The 17556-nt window shown below is 34.4% G+C and overlaps 4 protein-coding genes across 4 annotated transcripts in view; 2 read left to right on the top strand and 2 right to left on the bottom strand.

Moving 5' to 3' along the window:
* Positions 1 to 1405: 1405 nt before the first annotated feature.
* LOC108966161 (alpha-tocopherol transfer protein-like) lies at positions 1406 to 3813 on the top strand. Its single transcript, XM_018928923.1, has 3 exons — positions 1406 to 1817; positions 3008 to 3380; positions 3459 to 3813. Exons 1-3 carry the CDS (start codon positions 1510 to 1512, stop codon positions 3714 to 3716), a joined length of 939 nt encoding a protein of 312 aa, XP_018784468.1. The 5' UTR covers positions 1406 to 1509; the 3' UTR covers positions 3717 to 3813.
* A 2316-nt stretch (positions 3814 to 6129) lies between these two features.
* LOC108966210 (alpha-tocopherol transfer protein-like) lies at positions 6130 to 8051 on the top strand. The gene is made up of 3 exons (XM_018928981.1): positions 6130 to 6536; positions 7183 to 7555; positions 7635 to 8051. Exons 1-3 carry the CDS (start codon positions 6229 to 6231, stop codon positions 7890 to 7892), a joined length of 939 nt encoding a protein of 312 aa, XP_018784526.1. The 5' UTR covers positions 6130 to 6228; the 3' UTR covers positions 7893 to 8051.
* A 648-nt stretch (positions 8052 to 8699) lies between these two features.
* Positions 8700 to 17556, bottom strand: part of LOC108966208 (aldehyde dehydrogenase, mitochondrial) — a 10447-nt gene continuing 1590 nt past the window's right edge. The window contains exons 2-4 of the mRNA XM_018928979.1: positions 10264 to 10412; positions 10096 to 10192; positions 8700 to 10034 (exon numbers count right to left, since the gene is read on the bottom strand). Of these exons, the coding sequence (XP_018784524.1) occupies positions 8841 to 10034; positions 10096 to 10192; positions 10264 to 10412 (1440 nt within the window). The 3' untranslated portion in view covers positions 8700 to 8840. The remainder of the gene's footprint in view (positions 10035 to 10095; positions 10193 to 10263; positions 10413 to 17556) is intronic.
* Positions 11431 to 12587, bottom strand: LOC108966209. Its single transcript, XM_018928980.1, has 2 exons — positions 12484 to 12587; positions 11431 to 12424 (listed from the first exon to the last, which is right to left on the bottom strand). The coding sequence occupies exon 2, from the start codon at positions 12358 to 12360 to the stop codon at positions 11473 to 11475; it is 888 nt and encodes a 295-aa protein (XP_018784525.1). The 5' UTR covers positions 12361 to 12424; positions 12484 to 12587; the 3' UTR covers positions 11431 to 11472.

Genomic DNA, 17556 nt, shown 5'->3' with positions numbered 1-17556 from the left:
TTGTGTCCTCGCGGCTAGCTGGGCTAAGTGCGCGGTCTTTACACACGTTTTTCTCGATACTGTGTTTTTGAAGTCGGTTGGCAAGATTTCTCGAGAACTACTCAACCGATCTGCATGAAATTTTACACAAGTGTTTGGGATGTAATTCTTAAAAACTTGGACCAATGATATTTTTTTCATTACAACTATTTGAAAAAAAATATGGCGAAATTTTCTTTTTTYTTGTAAAAATGTGTGCCAAAAAACCAATTTTCAGTTTTTTTTCTTCTTCCAAGTTCTAAATTAAKGTTTTAACTTAAGCAGGTACTTTTTTCACTTGAGATGTTAATGTAAGGAGTTATCCTGACAACGCGRGCGCAAATTTTTGAAAAAATGCTGGACGCGAGGAAACTTATGTAACCTTTTCTTTACTGGCGTAGACACCCTGTGAAAGGGTAACCCCTTAATAAAAATAAATATTGTAGAATAGTAAACCAATTAATCATCGTTCCAGCTCATATGAGAATCTTCGCGTTCTTGGTAACATTTTCGATGGTTATTAGGTACTCTTGGCACTATTACTAGATCTCTATTGTGTGATAGTGGCTCCACGTTTCGTCAACACCCTTCAACGTGATTGTACTAATCGATTGTACATTTATTTAGTGGCGCCATTGGGCGGTGAGGGTTAATACCTATCGGAACACGCTCGTATAAAAATAAGTGGAAGATTTACCCCTTGATATGCTTATCATTTATATCTAATATTTGCAGTTACTTTGTTTCTAATTTTTTTTTTWWWAAAAAAGTTCGTAGGAAACCTTACAAATCAGCAAGCAAAGTTCACGTATGCATAACTTTGCATATGCTACTTGTCAAATAATTGCACTCATTTCCTTTCACGAATAGCACATAGCAAACTCCGTTACTCGCCTATTGAAAATTTTGAATACAAAGACCAAGGTAAATAAACGGCCCGAATTCATCTATAACGGAAATTTGGTACAAAAGCATTATWAAAAATGCTGCGATTTAACGTCTTGAGCTTAAAGCAAATCAGAGAGCTTGGAATAGCAAAAAATACGCATCCTTTGCGATCTATTTTATTTAAGATATTTTTTATTAATCACGCTGTATTGCCTGTTCACAAATATGAACTGAAATTTTTTAGATATCTCTAACATGAGCAAGGTGATTCTAATGTGCGCTATATGTGAACAAAGTAAGAATACCATAGTGACACTAACATGCTCGAGTATTAAAAATAGTTAATTTTTATACCCACATACAATTTTTTTGAAAGTGCAATAATCTTCTAAAGTTTATTGAGTTGTCAAACGATGATCATTGCATGTGGTGGGTTCAAAGTAAAACTTTTCTTTTTAAATAAATACGAAATGCATTCTAGAYTTGAGTATATTGAGTGCTTTTGCATGCCAGTAAAGTTTAGTGTCGCAAAAAGCGCACAACAGTATTCTACAATCAACGGAAATAATTGACACAACACGAACCACTGKCATATYTTCAATAATGGCAACACCGAATATACGTCCGTTACCAGAACACCTACAAGAGGTGGCTATCAAAGAGTTGAATGAGAGACCTGAACGGCTGGCAGAAGATCTGGAGGCCCTAAAGGATTGGGCTATAAAGGAGCCACATTTAAATGTGCGACTCGATGATCAATTGCTGGTGGCATTCCTGCGTGGCTGCAAGTTCAGCTTAGAGAAGACGAAGTCGAAATTAGATTGGTTCTATACATTAAAAACTAAATATCCGRAATACTACACATTACAAGATCCGGATGTGCCGCATTTACAAGATCTTGTAAAATATGGGTAAATATTAGACTTATTATTTTTCATGAATTAATAATAGCGAATTTAAATTAGAATTTATAAACAACTTACGATATAGTTATGTGCAAATGAAGTCGTCAGTAATATATGCATTTGTTTTTACTTGCACTTAAACTGCTAAAGTTTAAGGCGGGAGGCTGCTTTAGAGGCTTCAAAAAATTTATTTTTTTGAGGATTTTTTGGGGAGGGAAAGAAATATTTGATTAAACAGAATTTCTAGAGTTTATATTTATATATTTAAACATCAAAAAAATTTTTGGGTACTAAATCTTTGATAGTCTGCCTTTGGGAAGCAATTGCCCGATGCATCTCGCATGTGCATTTGTCGGACGGCGGGCAGGATGGAGATGGCAATTTCTAACGGAAACAAAAAATTCAAAGAGATTCATATTTCTTAATAATGTACCTTCTAGTTAAATTAATAAAAGAAAGGTGTAGAATATTACAAATTTTTTAAAAATTGAAAAAAAATGGTTTTTGACCAAAAAAAATTTTACTTTATGTTGTTTAAAAATATGTTCAAACGTGACTTTTCTTAGTTTTTTTAGTTTAAATAAAAGATAATTTAATGCCAAAGATAATAAACTTTGCCCCATTTCCATACGACGTTTAGAGAAAAATCGTAAAAATTAATAACCGAGAAATCACGCGTCAAAGTTTTCGCTTTTTGCCCAAACATATGTATGTATATATGCTAGACGCTCGGTCACTATTTTCCTTCTAGCTTCGAAAATATTTCGAATTYCCATCTATAACTTTGGGGATATATTCTTAGAAATTTTTTAAAGAGATTTAAGCAACAAAAATTCCATACTGCAAGGCGCATGTGAATGGAATTCAAAAACTATGAAGAATAGGTATGATTACACAGTGACTTCCAGAAACAGCGATTTTCAACATTATAATTCCAATCACCTATACATATACATTTATAGATACATCGTTTGCAGGTGAAGACAACTTTGTGAACAACTATGAGTCGTGTTTATAAACTACCTCAAATCGATTGATAACTATAATATACGCAAAGCTGCTAACYATCTCTTTGTATCGCTCCTCAAACCCTCGCTATACCAATCACAACTCTCACTCAAGTCCATTGACATGATAAAAGTCCATCTTTTAACACTATGGCTAATTTGAAATCTATGTACATATTTTTCTTACAGCGTGGCATTAGCATTGCCTATACCGTTAAATGAGACTGGACCACGCATTATATTCAGCCGTTTTGGTATTTATCCGATCGATAAATATAAACTTACAGACATATTGGCTACCGCTTTTGCAAACTATGAGCTAAAAATGCGCTTAGATGATACTGCAGTGGTGAATGGTTTTATTAATCTGATAGACGTTGGCAAAATAAACGCTGCATATTTTGCTCCATTTACGCCGCATTTGTTAAAGAAATCGATAGTCTTTTTCGCGAATGCCGCACCAATCCGTCAAACCGCAACACATTTCATTAATGTACCAGCGAGTTTCGAGAAGCTCTTCAGTATGGTAAAGCCTACGCTTACAGAAAAACAGCGGAATCGAGTGAGTATGCAAAATACCATTATAATAACATGTGGGKTTATACAATTGCCTTTTCTTACTCTGCCAAAAATAAAACAGCTTTTTCTGCATGGCAACAGTTTGGAGACACTSTATGCTCATATACCACAAAAATATCTGCCCAAACAATATGGTGGTGAAAATGGTTGCATCGATGAACTAGAGAAGTCCACATTCCAACAATTTCTTGATCACCGTGATTATTTCAAAGAGGATCTCAAATATCGTAATAATGAGGAGCTACGTGTTGGTCAGCAACCGGACTATGAAAGTTTATTTGGTATGGAAGGTTCATTTCGTAAAATCGCTGTGGACTAGTCGTTTACTAAACAAATAAGGACCGAAGGGTAACTTTAAGAAATTAAAAAAACAAAAAAAACCATTAATAATAATAAAAGGGTTTCTTTGATTTTAATTTTGGTAAGAGATAATAATAAATAATGTACATATGTACATATACATATATGCTTACAAACGATAAGTTGGAGCATTATGTACAACAACATTAAATCATTTAATATTAATACCCTGAACAGGGTTAGGAAACAAAACCATATATTGATTTTCGCAAATCGCTTGGTTTGAAATGGAACTATTATCTTATTAAATTCTACAACACTTCTGGAATATTGCCCTGATTTTTCAAGTTGATTCGAGTAATAGTTTCGGTGATACAGCCTTGAGAACTTGTGCGCTCGAGGCTAGCTAGACGAAGTGCGCCGTCTTTAAACGCGTTTTTCTGGAAACTGTGTTTTTGAAGTCGGTTTGAAAATTATCTCAACAACTATTCAATCAATCTTCTTGAAATTCTACAGAGGTCTTTATAATACAATTCTGTAAGACTTTAACGAAGTTCTTTTTTTCGATTACTATTATTTGAAAAAACAAAAATCTGGCGAAATTTTCTCTGAAATTTTAATTTTTTTGTAAAAATTGTCTGCCGAAAATCCAATGTTCAGTTTTTTCCTTTATCCAAATTCTAAGTTAAGGTTATAGCAAAAACCCGTATTTTTTCAATTTAAATGCTCTTGCAATGAGTTACTATGCCAACGCGGGTGCGTCTTTTTTTCTAAGGGTCACCGGAAATGTTATAAAATATTTTTTTCCAAAAATTTCACAATTCCTTTTTTGATAGTGTATGTTCATAACAACAAAAGATTGGAATAATAAGCACTGACAAAAAACTGGTTGTGTAACACTCAGAATTTACTGTTCTGCGAATTTATTTGTTCTAGTGTTATGATTGCGACATGTCCAGTTTTTCCAAAACACAGGCAACCATTTGCTTGGAAGTGCTTCGTCTGGAAACACTCATACAGCCGACTGCTGTTTTTGCTTGTCACGTTGTCATGAACATGTTCCGAAGCAGCGTCATCTTGTTTTATTAACATTTCTCGCGAACAATCAGCATGAGCCTTTTGTAAACGATTGATAAATTGAGTTCTAACGTGAACAAATTTTTTTATGGAATGTATTATGTTCCCACTAATGCCTATAGTTACCCCCAATCCCACGTTAGGTCACATAACAATCTTGCAATATCAGTTTGCGCATCAAGAATTTTCAGAACCATAACTGATTTTGTAGGACCTTTATGAAATTTGTCCACAATCTACGACCTCGATTGAATTCTCCATACCATCGATAAACACTGGTACTTGATGGGGCTTCAGCACCAAAAATGCACTGTTGCTGAGGCTATCAAAAATTGTAGAAAAGTAATCGCGCAAAAATTTATTTATAATAATTTTATTGACTGAGATGAATATTTTAAGTTACTGTAAACAACACCCAGACAGAAAAGTCAGAGAATATAAGTATATAAATGATCAGCAGTATAAGCACAGGTCATATAGCCATAATCCTCTGTCTGCCCGTTTGTAAACAGGTATAAATGAACTAACCCTTCTGTGTTTGAGATGTCAATCTGAAAGTTTGCACTTTTTCCCCAAACAAAAAGTCAAATGCCGAAGTGAAAARCTTCTTTATTCGTGAGGTCCCTTCACGAAATTTAACATCGGCGAATACAGTCGGCTCAACAAAGTAGCCAGGCAAGTGAGTGGCGCGAACACAGCCAACAAACAATTTTGCGCTGTCGTTTTTACCCTGTTCAATCCAACCGAGTATACGATGATCTTGATCGATTAGTGGTCCTTGATCGACATGCAATTCGAAGGAATTACTGACGATACGTTTCTCAAAACACCAAACGCTGCGTTCAACAAACTCATCGTATATTTTATTCTCAACAAAGGTATGCGTACCAGCGCAACAAATTCGCCCCTTACTGAAAAAAACCGAAGTGTGGGGGGGTCTATACGGCATTATTAGTTTTGGTTATTTGATCTCTGATCTAGCAGGATGCTTATTAAAGTATAGATTTTATTCCTTTCATATTTTCAGCATCATGTCCTAAATGGCTTATAAGTCTGTCATCTAATAAATTTTAATGAATGATCTGCAAATTGTTGAAGATAAGCCAAACCTAATGTCCGATATACATGAACAAAGATATAATACCATAGTGGCACTAATATGCTCGAGTATTAAAAATAGCTACTCTTTTATAATAACATACCCTTTTTTTTTTTGTTTGAAAGTTTAATAATCGTCCAATATATGTATATTGAGTAGTCAAACGATGATCTTTGAATGTTGTAGGTTCAAAGTTAAGCTTTACTTTATAAATAAAACGAAATGCATTCTAGATTTGAGTATATTGGGTGCTTTTGCATGCCAGTAAAGTTTAGTGTCGCAAAAAGCGCACAACAGTATCCTACAATTAACGGAAATAATTGACACAACACGAACCACTGGCATATCTTCAATAATGGCAACACCGAATATACGTCCGTTACCAGAACACCTACAAGAGGTGGCTATCAAAGAGTTGAATGAGAGACCTGAACGGCTGGCAGAAGATCTGGAGGCSCTAAAGGATTGGGCTATAAAGGAGCCACATTTAAATGTGCGACTCGATGATCAATTGCTGGTGGCATTCCTGCGCGGCTGCAAGTTCAGTTTAGAGAAAGCGAAGTCGAAATTAGATTGGTTCTATACATTAAAAACTAAATATCCGGAATACTACACAATACAAAATCCAGATGTGCCGTATTTTAGTGAACTCGTAAAATATGGGTAAATATTACACTTGTCATTTTTCACGGCTTAATAATAGCGGATTTAAATTGGAATTTATAAAATACTTACGACACAGATATGTGGAAATGAAGTCATCAGTAATATAAAAACTTCCTTTTATATGTTGCTCGTAATTACTTACGTCAAAGCTTATATGAGTGAGATTATTATCGCGTTCCACTGGATGCAAGGTAAAAAGCATAAAAAATTCCAGCATGCTCTTTGGAAACAAATAAAATATTTCGATTATTTWCGTGGGATATACACTCGTCCTTTGTTTGAAGCTAGTATCCCAGAAATAGCCAGATAGATTCCATACAATATATGGCCGACCACATATAAATACATACATATGTTGAGATGCATCGCATGTGCCGCGTTGTAATACTTACAACGGCAGCACAAGCAGTTGAAGAGCTCGATTTTGTATGCGATTTTTCGGCACGTGTTTGAGATAAGAGGAAGTTATCTAGTAATCACTGCAATATATGCAAAATTAAAGCATGACACTAACCGTACCTTTGTAACGCTCCTCAAATCCTCCCTATATCAACCACATCTATCCCTTATGACCCTTAAAATAACAAGAACCCATTTCTTAAACCTATTGTTAATTCAAAAATACTTTTTTTATTTCACACAGTGCGGGATTAATATTGCCCATACCACTAAATGAGACTGGACCACGCATTGTATTCAGCCGTTTTGGTATTTATCCAGTTGACAAATATAAACTCAAAGATATAGCGCCTACAGCGTATGCACAACAGGAGCTAGCTATGCGCGGTGATGACACTGTAGTGGTGAATGGTTTTATTAATCTGATAGACCTTGAAAAAGTAGACGCTGCACATTTTGTACAATATACACCGACTATTTTAAAGAGCGCCATAGATTTTGCCGAGAAAGCCTTACCATTGCGTCAGACCTCAGCACATTTCTTTAATGTACCAGCCGGTTTCGAGAGGCCCTACAATATGATAAAGCCGATGATTTCATCCAAACAGAGGGAACGCGTGAGTATGCAAAAGATCATTTTAATTTATAACAATTGTACATATAATGCTTTCTTATACTCTGTCAAAAATAAAACAGGTTTTTTTGCATGGCAACAATTTGGAGACACTTTATGCTCATATACCACAAAAATATATGCCCAAACAATATGGCGGTGAAAATGGTTGTCTTGTTGAACTAGAGAACTCCACAATCAAASAATTTCTTGATCACCGTGATTATTTCAAAGAGGATCTCAAATATCGAAATAATGAGGAGCTACGTCTTGRCAATCAACCGGATTATGAAAGTTTGTTTGGTATGGAAGGTTCATTCCGTAAAATCTCGCTGGACTAATCTTTTACCCATCAGTCCTTTAAAGATAAGAAGTCATAAAAAAAAAGAAAGAAGAAATCTCAATAAAAGTAAAATGTTTTGTTTTATTTTAATTTTGGCAACAATTGGTAATAAAGAATGCCTTAAGGGATCGTCTCAGTGCGAAATTTTCGAAAAATCTTTATTTTGTTTGTTGTCTTATTAAATATCTTATTAAAAAGTTTCGGAGATACAGCTTTGAGAACTTCTGCGCTTGAGGCTAGCTAAGTTAAGTGTGAAGTTTTAAACGCGTTTTTCTCGAAACAGTGTTTTTGAAAATGATTGGCAAGTTTTCGCAAGAACTACTCAACTGGTCTTCATGAAATTTCACACAGGTYTTTGAGATACAATTCTTGAGGACCTGAACGAAGGATTTTTTCATTTTTACAATCACAACTATTTGAAAATAAATGTCGCGAAATTCTCACTCAAATTTTAGTTTTTTTTTTTTTGAAAAATGTCTGGCAAACATCCAATTTTCAGTGTTATTTCCTTTGTCCAAGTTCTAAGTTAAGGTTTTTTCCAAAGCACGTATTTCTTTCACTTTAGATGATTCTGTGTAAAGAGTTATTCTGCCAACGAGGGAGCATCTTTTTTAAGAGGGGTCACCTTAAATGAGTTTTACGGTAGTAGTTTTCCATCAATAAAATATGCGATACATTTTAATTTTTTTCTTATTTATATGAAACATATTATGTACGTATGTATGTAGTGAGGTAATGCTGAACCAGCTTAGGGATTTACCAAAACTCATAGATGATATTGTTTTACTTAATTAACAAAACTCAATGAAATATATGACAATGTAAGAAACATGTGCGCTTTTAATTAAACTTCGGTTGTTTTCCACTAATATTACGAATAACATAACACAAGCAGACATCAGTAGCATAGAAGATAATGTTGAAATTCACTTTCTCTATATCACCATTAAGAGCTCTTTTGAGAGATCTTCATAATCACACTCTTCACTTCGGTGTAGTTTTGTAATGCATATTCACCGTTTTCGCGACCATGACCGGACATCTTGTAGCCACCGAAGGGCGCTTGTGCCATCAATGCGTTGTATGTGTTTACCCAGACGGTACCGGCGCGCAGGCCCTGCACGATGTAATTAGCCTTATCGATATCACGTGTGAAGACAGCCGCCGCTAAACCATAATCAGATTTATTGGCACGTTCAATTACCTCATCCAAAGACTTGAAACGAATGAGCTGTTGTACGGGTCCGAAGATTTCATCGCGTGCAATTGTCATGTGATCGTGCACATCGGCGAATACAGTCGGCTCAACAAAGTAGCCAGGCAAGTGAGAGGCTCGACTACCGCCAGCAACCAATTTGGCACCTTCGTTTTTACCCTGTTCAATTAAGCCGAGTATACGATGCAATTGATCTTGATCGATTTGTGGTCCTTGTTCCACATGCAATTCAAAGGGATTACCAACGGTACGTTTTTTAGCACGCTCAGCGCTGCGTTCAACAAACTCATCATAGATTTTATCTTCAACAAAGGTACGCGAACCAGCACAACAAGTTTGTCCCATATTGAAGAAAAGACCAAAGTGTGAAGTCTCTACGGCATAGTCCATATCAGTATCAGCTAAAACAATGTTTGGACTCTTGCCGCCCAACTCCAAAGTGACACGTTTCAAATTGCTACGACCCGAAGCTTGCTGTATCAGTTTGCCAACCTCAGTGGAACCGGTGAATGCAACTTTATCGACATCATGATGATTGGCTAGAGCAGCACCAGCATCGCCAAAACCTGGCAACACATTTACCACACCTTCTGGGAAGCCAGCTTCTTTGATCAATTGCGCAATATAGAGCGCAGACAAACTTGTCTGTTCTGCCGGTTTTAGCACAATGGTATTACCAGTAGCCAGTGCTGGTCCCAATTTCCAAGCCATCATAAGAATAGGGAAATTCCATGGTATAATTTGTGCACAAACGCCAACGGGTTCATGACGTGTGTAAGCAAAGTAATCACCATCTACAGGTATGGTCTTTCCGTGATTCTTATCAGCCCAACCGGCGAAATAGCGTAAGTTCTTAATAGCCGCCGGCACATCAACATTATAGGCGACAGCATAGGGTTTGCCATTGTCCAATGTTTCCAAACTCTGGGAGTAAAAAAAGCGCTGGTTGTATAACAGAAAATTATAATTGCGCCACAGGACTTACCGCTAAATATACACGATCGCGCTCCATCAAATCAGCTAACTTATACAAATGTACACCACGCTCGGAGGCATCCATGTGACGCCATGGTGAACCAACTCTGCAATGATGAATGAATTTATAAAGTTGAAATTTTATGTATGTATGTATGTATGCTGGCTCAACACTAACTTGAAAGCGGTGCGAGCGGCCTGTACAGCGATGTCAACGTCTTCCTTGCCGGCGCACTGAATTTCAGCAACATTCTGTTCGGTAGTGGGATTTATGGAGCCGAATGTTTTACCACTTTTGCTCTTATGCCATTCGTTGTTAATAAAAAGCTAGAAYGAGTAATTAGCATAGACGATAAAATAAGAATATTAAATAAAAGAATAAAGCCAAATTAATTATGTATTCGAATCGAGTGCTGTAAGCTAGTTTTTACAAAAGCTCTTGGCTATAATAGATTTAGATGAGCGAACTACGATTTTAATAAATACTAAAAAAAAAACTCAGCTAGTATTCTTTATACAAAATATGAGCTACTGGGTTTTATAATTAAGCTTCCATTTTTTTATTTAGACAGACCAAAACTGTTCTCCAATGACATTATATACCTAACGATTACGTAGAGTTTTGAAATTTCAAAAAATTGTTTTTTTTTTGTAGAATATAATCCGAAAGTTTAAAGGATAGATAGATATGAATTCAATCTTTGATCGTGTTTTTCTCGAAACATAGTTTTGAAAGCCGATAATCACTATTTCTCAGAAACTAGTGAAGCAATCTTATTGAAATTTTTCACAGTTAAATTTATAGGTTAAATTATATTTATAAAAAAGCAATATGTTGTGGACTCTAATGTACCCTCGATTTTAAATTCACATAATTTCGAGTGCCGTCTTTAATCTTGTGTTCAGGAAAATTGGACGATCCAATGGACCTAAACGCTCAGCTGCAATATTTCATAGGTCCATACATATTTGTTGTCGTAAGTAATCTAACAACATTATAACGGGCGTAAGGAACTTCGTTAGTTCCGTTCCCCCGATAATGGGGTTTTCGTAAACAGATCGGACCAGGATTTTTTATGCGTTCAGGGACAGTCAACTCGGCAAAATTCTGCCGTTACTGCAACAATAACAACAAAGTCGTTAATTCCAACTTGACTGTGACCTTGCCAAATACTTAGGGAGTGCGAACTTACTACAAGTCTCGCAGGGCCGTCAATATATAAAAAAAAAAACAACATCCAAACCAAATATATTTTTGAATAAAGTTTTATTGAAAATTTAATAAACCAAAAATACAAAACTATTTATTGAAACTTAATTAGTTGAATTCAAAATATTTTATTAAATAAAAACTGAATTTTTTATAAATAATATACTTCTGCGGTATTTAAAAAAATTGTAGGTGAGAATTTMAATAAGATTGATAAATATGTTGAGTTGCGACCTCTTCAAAACGTATCGCCAATAAACGTTCGGTTTTTATTGCTTCTGAATGTTCACCAAGTAAGCAAAAAACTCCCAAATCAATTTCATTTTGCTTTAACCATCTTGGTGACCAAAATATATCATGCTGACCCTTAGGCATTTCTATTTTATTATCATTATAAGAGGGACAACGTACGGGTTTAGCTATGCTCGATACAAATTGAGCCCTTGATCCATACGACTCATACTCAATTCTTTCATTCACAATTTCCTTTGAGTACTTTCTACCCATTACACATATGATACCTCGTATTGTAGAAATATCTTCATTCACGTCGCATTCGTCTGGCATTATGTCATTAGGATTAGAAAGAATAGTATTGGCAAGAAATTCATCTTTTCCATCTACCTCAGCCGTGCTCCATTTAGCACCGGGTATTGGATTGTGCTGCCAGAAATGCTTGCGTATTTCCACTGAAGTTTCCGGATCAGCGAGTGTATTGACAATTTCACGTAAGTTAGTGAAACGTACATTGATAGGATCGCACCGTTGTTCATCTTTTAAAAGCGGCAAAAATGGCACAAAGCAATCGGGTCCATATTTCACGAAACCAATGGCAGATAATATTCGATGTATAACAGCAAAGTCTTCGGGAAATCTATTTTTAACTATCTCAAATAATTCCAAATCTGGATAATATGGTTGATCGGAAATATTGGGATTTATAAACGAATGTCTAAAACCTTCATTTATTTTCACATGCAACCTCAATAACGTAACACGATACAACGCATTTGTCAGGTCATACCAATTGAAATCTGTGTATTTATTCCCTAACAAGCGCCGCATTTTGGTAATTAAAATACGAATGGTAAAACCAACTGATCGCGTACTGATTGGTAATAATATGGGACTGGAAGACATATTTATTTATTCGTAATAACCAATGGATTTTTTCGAAAAAAAAACTACCTCGTCAAATGATGAAGAATTAAAATTGTATTTTTTCGTTGAAATGCTTAACTCTTCCGAAATAGTCTTTCCACAACTGATCATACATTGTGGAACTTGTTTAACAAAGCCTTGCCAATAGGTTGCAAAAAATATTGTCGCTACAAAGCTTTTGCTTGTGACGTGAGAACCCGGCACTGAATTGTCAATGCAAATCGAGAATGATAGAATACAATCCAAGCGTCCTATGTATTCATTATAATTAAACATATGTATGTATTTTATATTATCAGGTAATGAAGTCACGTAGCAAGATTTGTTTTTATATTTACTACATGAGATTCATTAAATTTCCACACTTTTAATAGCATTGTTAAGATTTTATCGCAAAAATATACTTTAATCTTATCAAAGCACCAGCAGCGTATACTAAGCCTACAAATATTTTTGTCACATTTCTTTATATGTATTATGTTAAAATCACAACTCTGCAGTTATTAAAATTGTTTAAAAGTTTTAAAAATTTACTTAAGCGAGGAATTTGTTGCCGATATTGATTTACATGTATATAATGCAGTTGTAGTTAGCAATTATTCAATATTATTTGTGGAATGTAATTGAATTTCTATAATGTATTTTAACACTATTCATCAAAAGATAAGCATATCAATTAGACTGTATAATTCATTTTATTCGTTTATCCTTCCCGGCGACGATAATAAATTATGGCGGAAACTAGAAAGAAATTCCCAATAATAAACATAGAAACTAAGTATGCAAAAAATATGTTAACTTTTTTGGCCAAATATTATCACGTTTAGTAATTAGTTTTATGCACATGTGAAAATGTCTAATCTAATCTAAAACAAGTAAGGAAGGGCTAAGTTCGGGTGTCACCGAACATTTTATACTCTCGCATGATACAGTGATAATCGAGATTTCAGACGTGGTTGTGAACCGATTTCACCCATATTTGGTACATGTCATGAAATATTATATATCGAATTTCATTGAAATCGGTCGAGTACTTCCTGAGATATGGTTTCTGGTCCACGAGTGGGCGACGCCACGCCCATTTTCAATTTCTAAAAAAAGCCTGGATGCAGCTTCCTTCTGACATTTCTTCCGTAAAATTTAGTGTTTCTGACGTTTTTTGTTAGTCGGTTAACGCACTTTTAGTGATTTTCAACATAACCTTTGTATGGGAGGTGGGCGTGGTTATTATCCGATTTCTTCCATTTTTGAACCTGTCTCTTATACACATCTAGATGTGTATAAGAGACAGGTATATGGAAATGCCTAAAAAAACGGCTCTATACAGTTTGGTTGACATAGCTACAGTAGTTTTCGAGATATGTACAAAAAAGTTAGTAGGGGGCGGGGCCACGCCCACTTTTCCAAAAAAATTACGTCCAAATATGCCTTCCCTAATGCGATCCTTTGTACCAGATTTCATTTTAATATCTTTATTTATGGCTTAGTTATGACACCTTATAAGTTTTCGGTTTCCGCCATTTTGTGGGCGTGGCAGTGGGCCGATTTTGCCCATCTTCTTATGGAGCCAAGAAATACGTGTACCAAGTTTTATTATGATATACCAATTTTTACTCAAGTTACAGCTTGCACGGACGGACGGACAGACGGACGGACGGACGGACGGACAGACAGACATCCGGATTTCAACTCTACTCGTCACCCTGATCACTTTGKTATATATAACCCTATATCTGACTCTTTTAGTTTTAGGACTTACAAACAACCGTTATGTGAACCAAACTATAATACTCTCTTTAGCAACTTTGTTGCGAGAGTATAACAATGATAATTCCGCAGAAAATATATGTACTAAAACACTACAAGCTTAGAATATCTTGATAAATTTTTTGATTGTTTTTTTTTTTTTTTTTTTTTAATATTTTATTTTTTTGTTTTGGATCGCAAATTCTCACAATAATGTGCGATTATAAATAAATTCATATCGCTTGCGATAACTTAGTGTTTGAATAAAAGAAAAATAATACTTATTTTTTAGTAGAAATATCGAAAGGATTGACCAACAAAAAGTGAAGTTATGTTATTAAAAAATATGAGCTTATAAAAAAAATAAAAATATAAATATAAATAAACACGTGAGGAAGGGCTAAATTGGGGTGCAACCGAACATTTTACACTCTAGCAACTTGCTAGAATTAAGGGCAGTAAAATACCTTAAGGGGTAAAACGTCAAACAGAGAATCGGAATCTAAGCATTTTATATAAAAAATGTACTCTATATAACTCCTACACTCTCCAACATATTCGGCATAAGGTATAAATACCCATTTATCCCATATAAATATATGGGAGTTGTGGTAGAATGTACCTCACATACAATCACCAATCTTGATATAAGTTATATGGGGGCTAGATCAAGTTTTCGCACAATTTTATTCATTTTATGATGCACAGTTATGAGTAAAACACGCTCTCTCTTTTTCATTTACATAATTCACATATTAGCCAATATAAGCGATATAAAAACCCCCGGAAGTTCGAAAATCTTTATATTAGGTATATAGGGGCTCAGGGAAGTATTGACACGATTCAAACCATTTTTAATACACAAAGTTCTATAGGAAATGCAGGAAATKCATTTTAATATCCCGATATTTTCGGTCAAAAATCAACCATACATATTGGGGTCCACATATTCGGTACCTAGCGGCTTGTACCGGTTTAGTTGGATTTTAAAACAATTGCTTACTGATTTGTGAACATTTGAAATAGTGCAACACAATTATTTAACTACTCAATAAAATTATTTACAAACATTTTTAATAATACACCTTTTGCTGTAGTTTACTTAGTGAAGGCGAAAAAAAAATATTAAAAAATGAGCAACATATTAAGCTAGTTTTTGTTTTCAATAGAAATTTGCCTACTGATTTCAATTTTGTTGCGACCGCTCAGCTGTTTTAAAAGTCATCAATCATTGCTGCTAAGTCGCTGCTTGCCGTATAAGCTTTTAGAAGCTGAGCGCCAACTTGAAGCTTAGCATTATCAGCTAAGCATGACTTGTTCGTTTTTTTTTTTTGTTTTTCATAACTAAACGATAACCAAGAATACAAAAAATTATCAGCAAGCACATACTTTCGAAACTTCATTATCACAATGCAATACATTTAATTGTATCGCTAATTTTTTTAAATGTTTTTTTTTTTTGCAAAGTTTTGCAACTCACCAATAATATTTTTTGTCTATAATTTAACAACAATAGATTTTTCTGCAATTATTAGCAATTTAAATTTATTTTACTAATCATCTTGATTTTTGTTGTTGCATTAATCAATATTCACATAAATAGCTGCTGTGAATGTGCAAAACTATGTATATAATTTAAACTAATGCAACAATAAAAGACAAAATGATTAGTCAAATCAATTAAATTTTTAAATAACAATAAACATGCCTCTTCTGTGGAATATATTCGCTAGTCGAAAAAGTCTTTTCGTATTTTGTCAATTGTATGTCGTTGCAGTATATCTGCAGTGCTACCAATCACATTGTGTCATACCATATAGTGTTGGAAAGTTGGAAATTTTAAGCTTCATTTAACTTAATTATTATAAGTTCGGGGAAGTTGCTATATTTTAAAATATTTTATATTAAGAAAGGGAAGAATGCCACGCAAGCCACCAATGAAATTTGTGAAGCTTACGGTGACGATGCTGTATGAGTTCGTGTAGCATAATAATGGTTTCTGCGCTTCCGTTCTGAAAATTTCGAAATTTCGATTTACACTAATAAAAGTTTTACACTGATGGTATATTGTTTCAAGTGGAAAAGTGACAAAAAGTGGTCGACCATATGTATTAGGATAAATATAAAAAAGTAAGTTGAAGTTTGATTATAAATACGAAAAGACTTTTTCGACTACCAATAAGTTCATATACATACATACATACATACATACATATGTATGTAAGTAGATGAGAGCAGAAATCGTAATATTTGTATGCATTTATTTTCAATAATACAATATAAATAAACAGGTTTGTATGTATGGATGTTGTCTACAAATATACAAAGTATCACTTTGTCTAGAAAACTTGTTTACTGAACTACCTGAATGTCGGTTAATATGCAACTTAGACATTTACGCACATATGTATGTTTGCATCTATTAAAAAAAAAAGTACAAACCATGTAGGGAAAATTTGGTTGCAGTACACATAGCTAACGTTTATTTTACAAAAAAAAAATGTGTTTTTATGCATAATTTTTACATAAATTATAATGCAAGCTTTGCTTTTTCAAAATAATATTAACTAAAATTAATAATAATGCAAAAAATTGGCAATTTTAGTGAAAAATCTAAGAGCAGAGAAAAATAAAATTTTTTTGAATCATGAATTTTTGTTGCAATTCGCATCCTAAATACTTGAACTAGTTTCAGTTTTTATTATTGAATACTAGTATAGCCAAACTTTAATTTTTTTATTATATAAAATTTATATTAACCACATTTATGAACTGTAACACACAACGTTACTTACTCTACAAACGAAATTGAAAGCGCTTACCATACCATCTACGAAAAGAAGTGGTGTATTCTTGATTTCCTGCACGTACAGAGCAGAATAGATCAAAAACCCACTTGTGTGTATTGACGTGACAGGCAAAAACTCAAACCGCCAAAGTGAAAACATTATAAACTATAACTACAACAACCAAAACGAAATATAACAATTAAGGAAGGGCTAAGTTCGGGTGTCACCGAACATTTTATACTCTCGCATGATACAGTGATAATCGAGATTTCAGACGTGGTTGTGAACCGATTTCACCCATATTTGGTACATGTCATCAGGGTGTTAAGGAAATATTATTTATCGAATTTCATTGAAATCGGTCGAGTACTTCCTGAGATATGGTTTTTGGTCCATAAGTGGTCGACGCCACGCCCATTTTCAATTTCTAAAAAAAGCCTGGATGCAGCTTACTTCTGATATTCCTTCCGTAAAATTTAGTGTTTCCGACGTTTTTTGTTAGTCGGTTAACGCACTTTTAGTGATTTTCAACATAACATTTGTATGGGAGGTGGGCGTGGTTATT

The sequence above is a fragment of the Bactrocera latifrons genome, unplaced genomic scaffold (assembly GCF_001853355.1).
Source record: "Bactrocera latifrons isolate USDA-ARS-PBARC rearing strain unplaced genomic scaffold, ASM185335v1 scaffold_157, whole genome shotgun sequence".
NCBI lineage: Eukaryota > Metazoa > Arthropoda > Insecta > Diptera > Tephritidae > Bactrocera > Bactrocera latifrons.
Note: the sequence above shows the minus strand (reverse complement) of the source record. Positions and strands in the feature narration are given on the sequence as shown.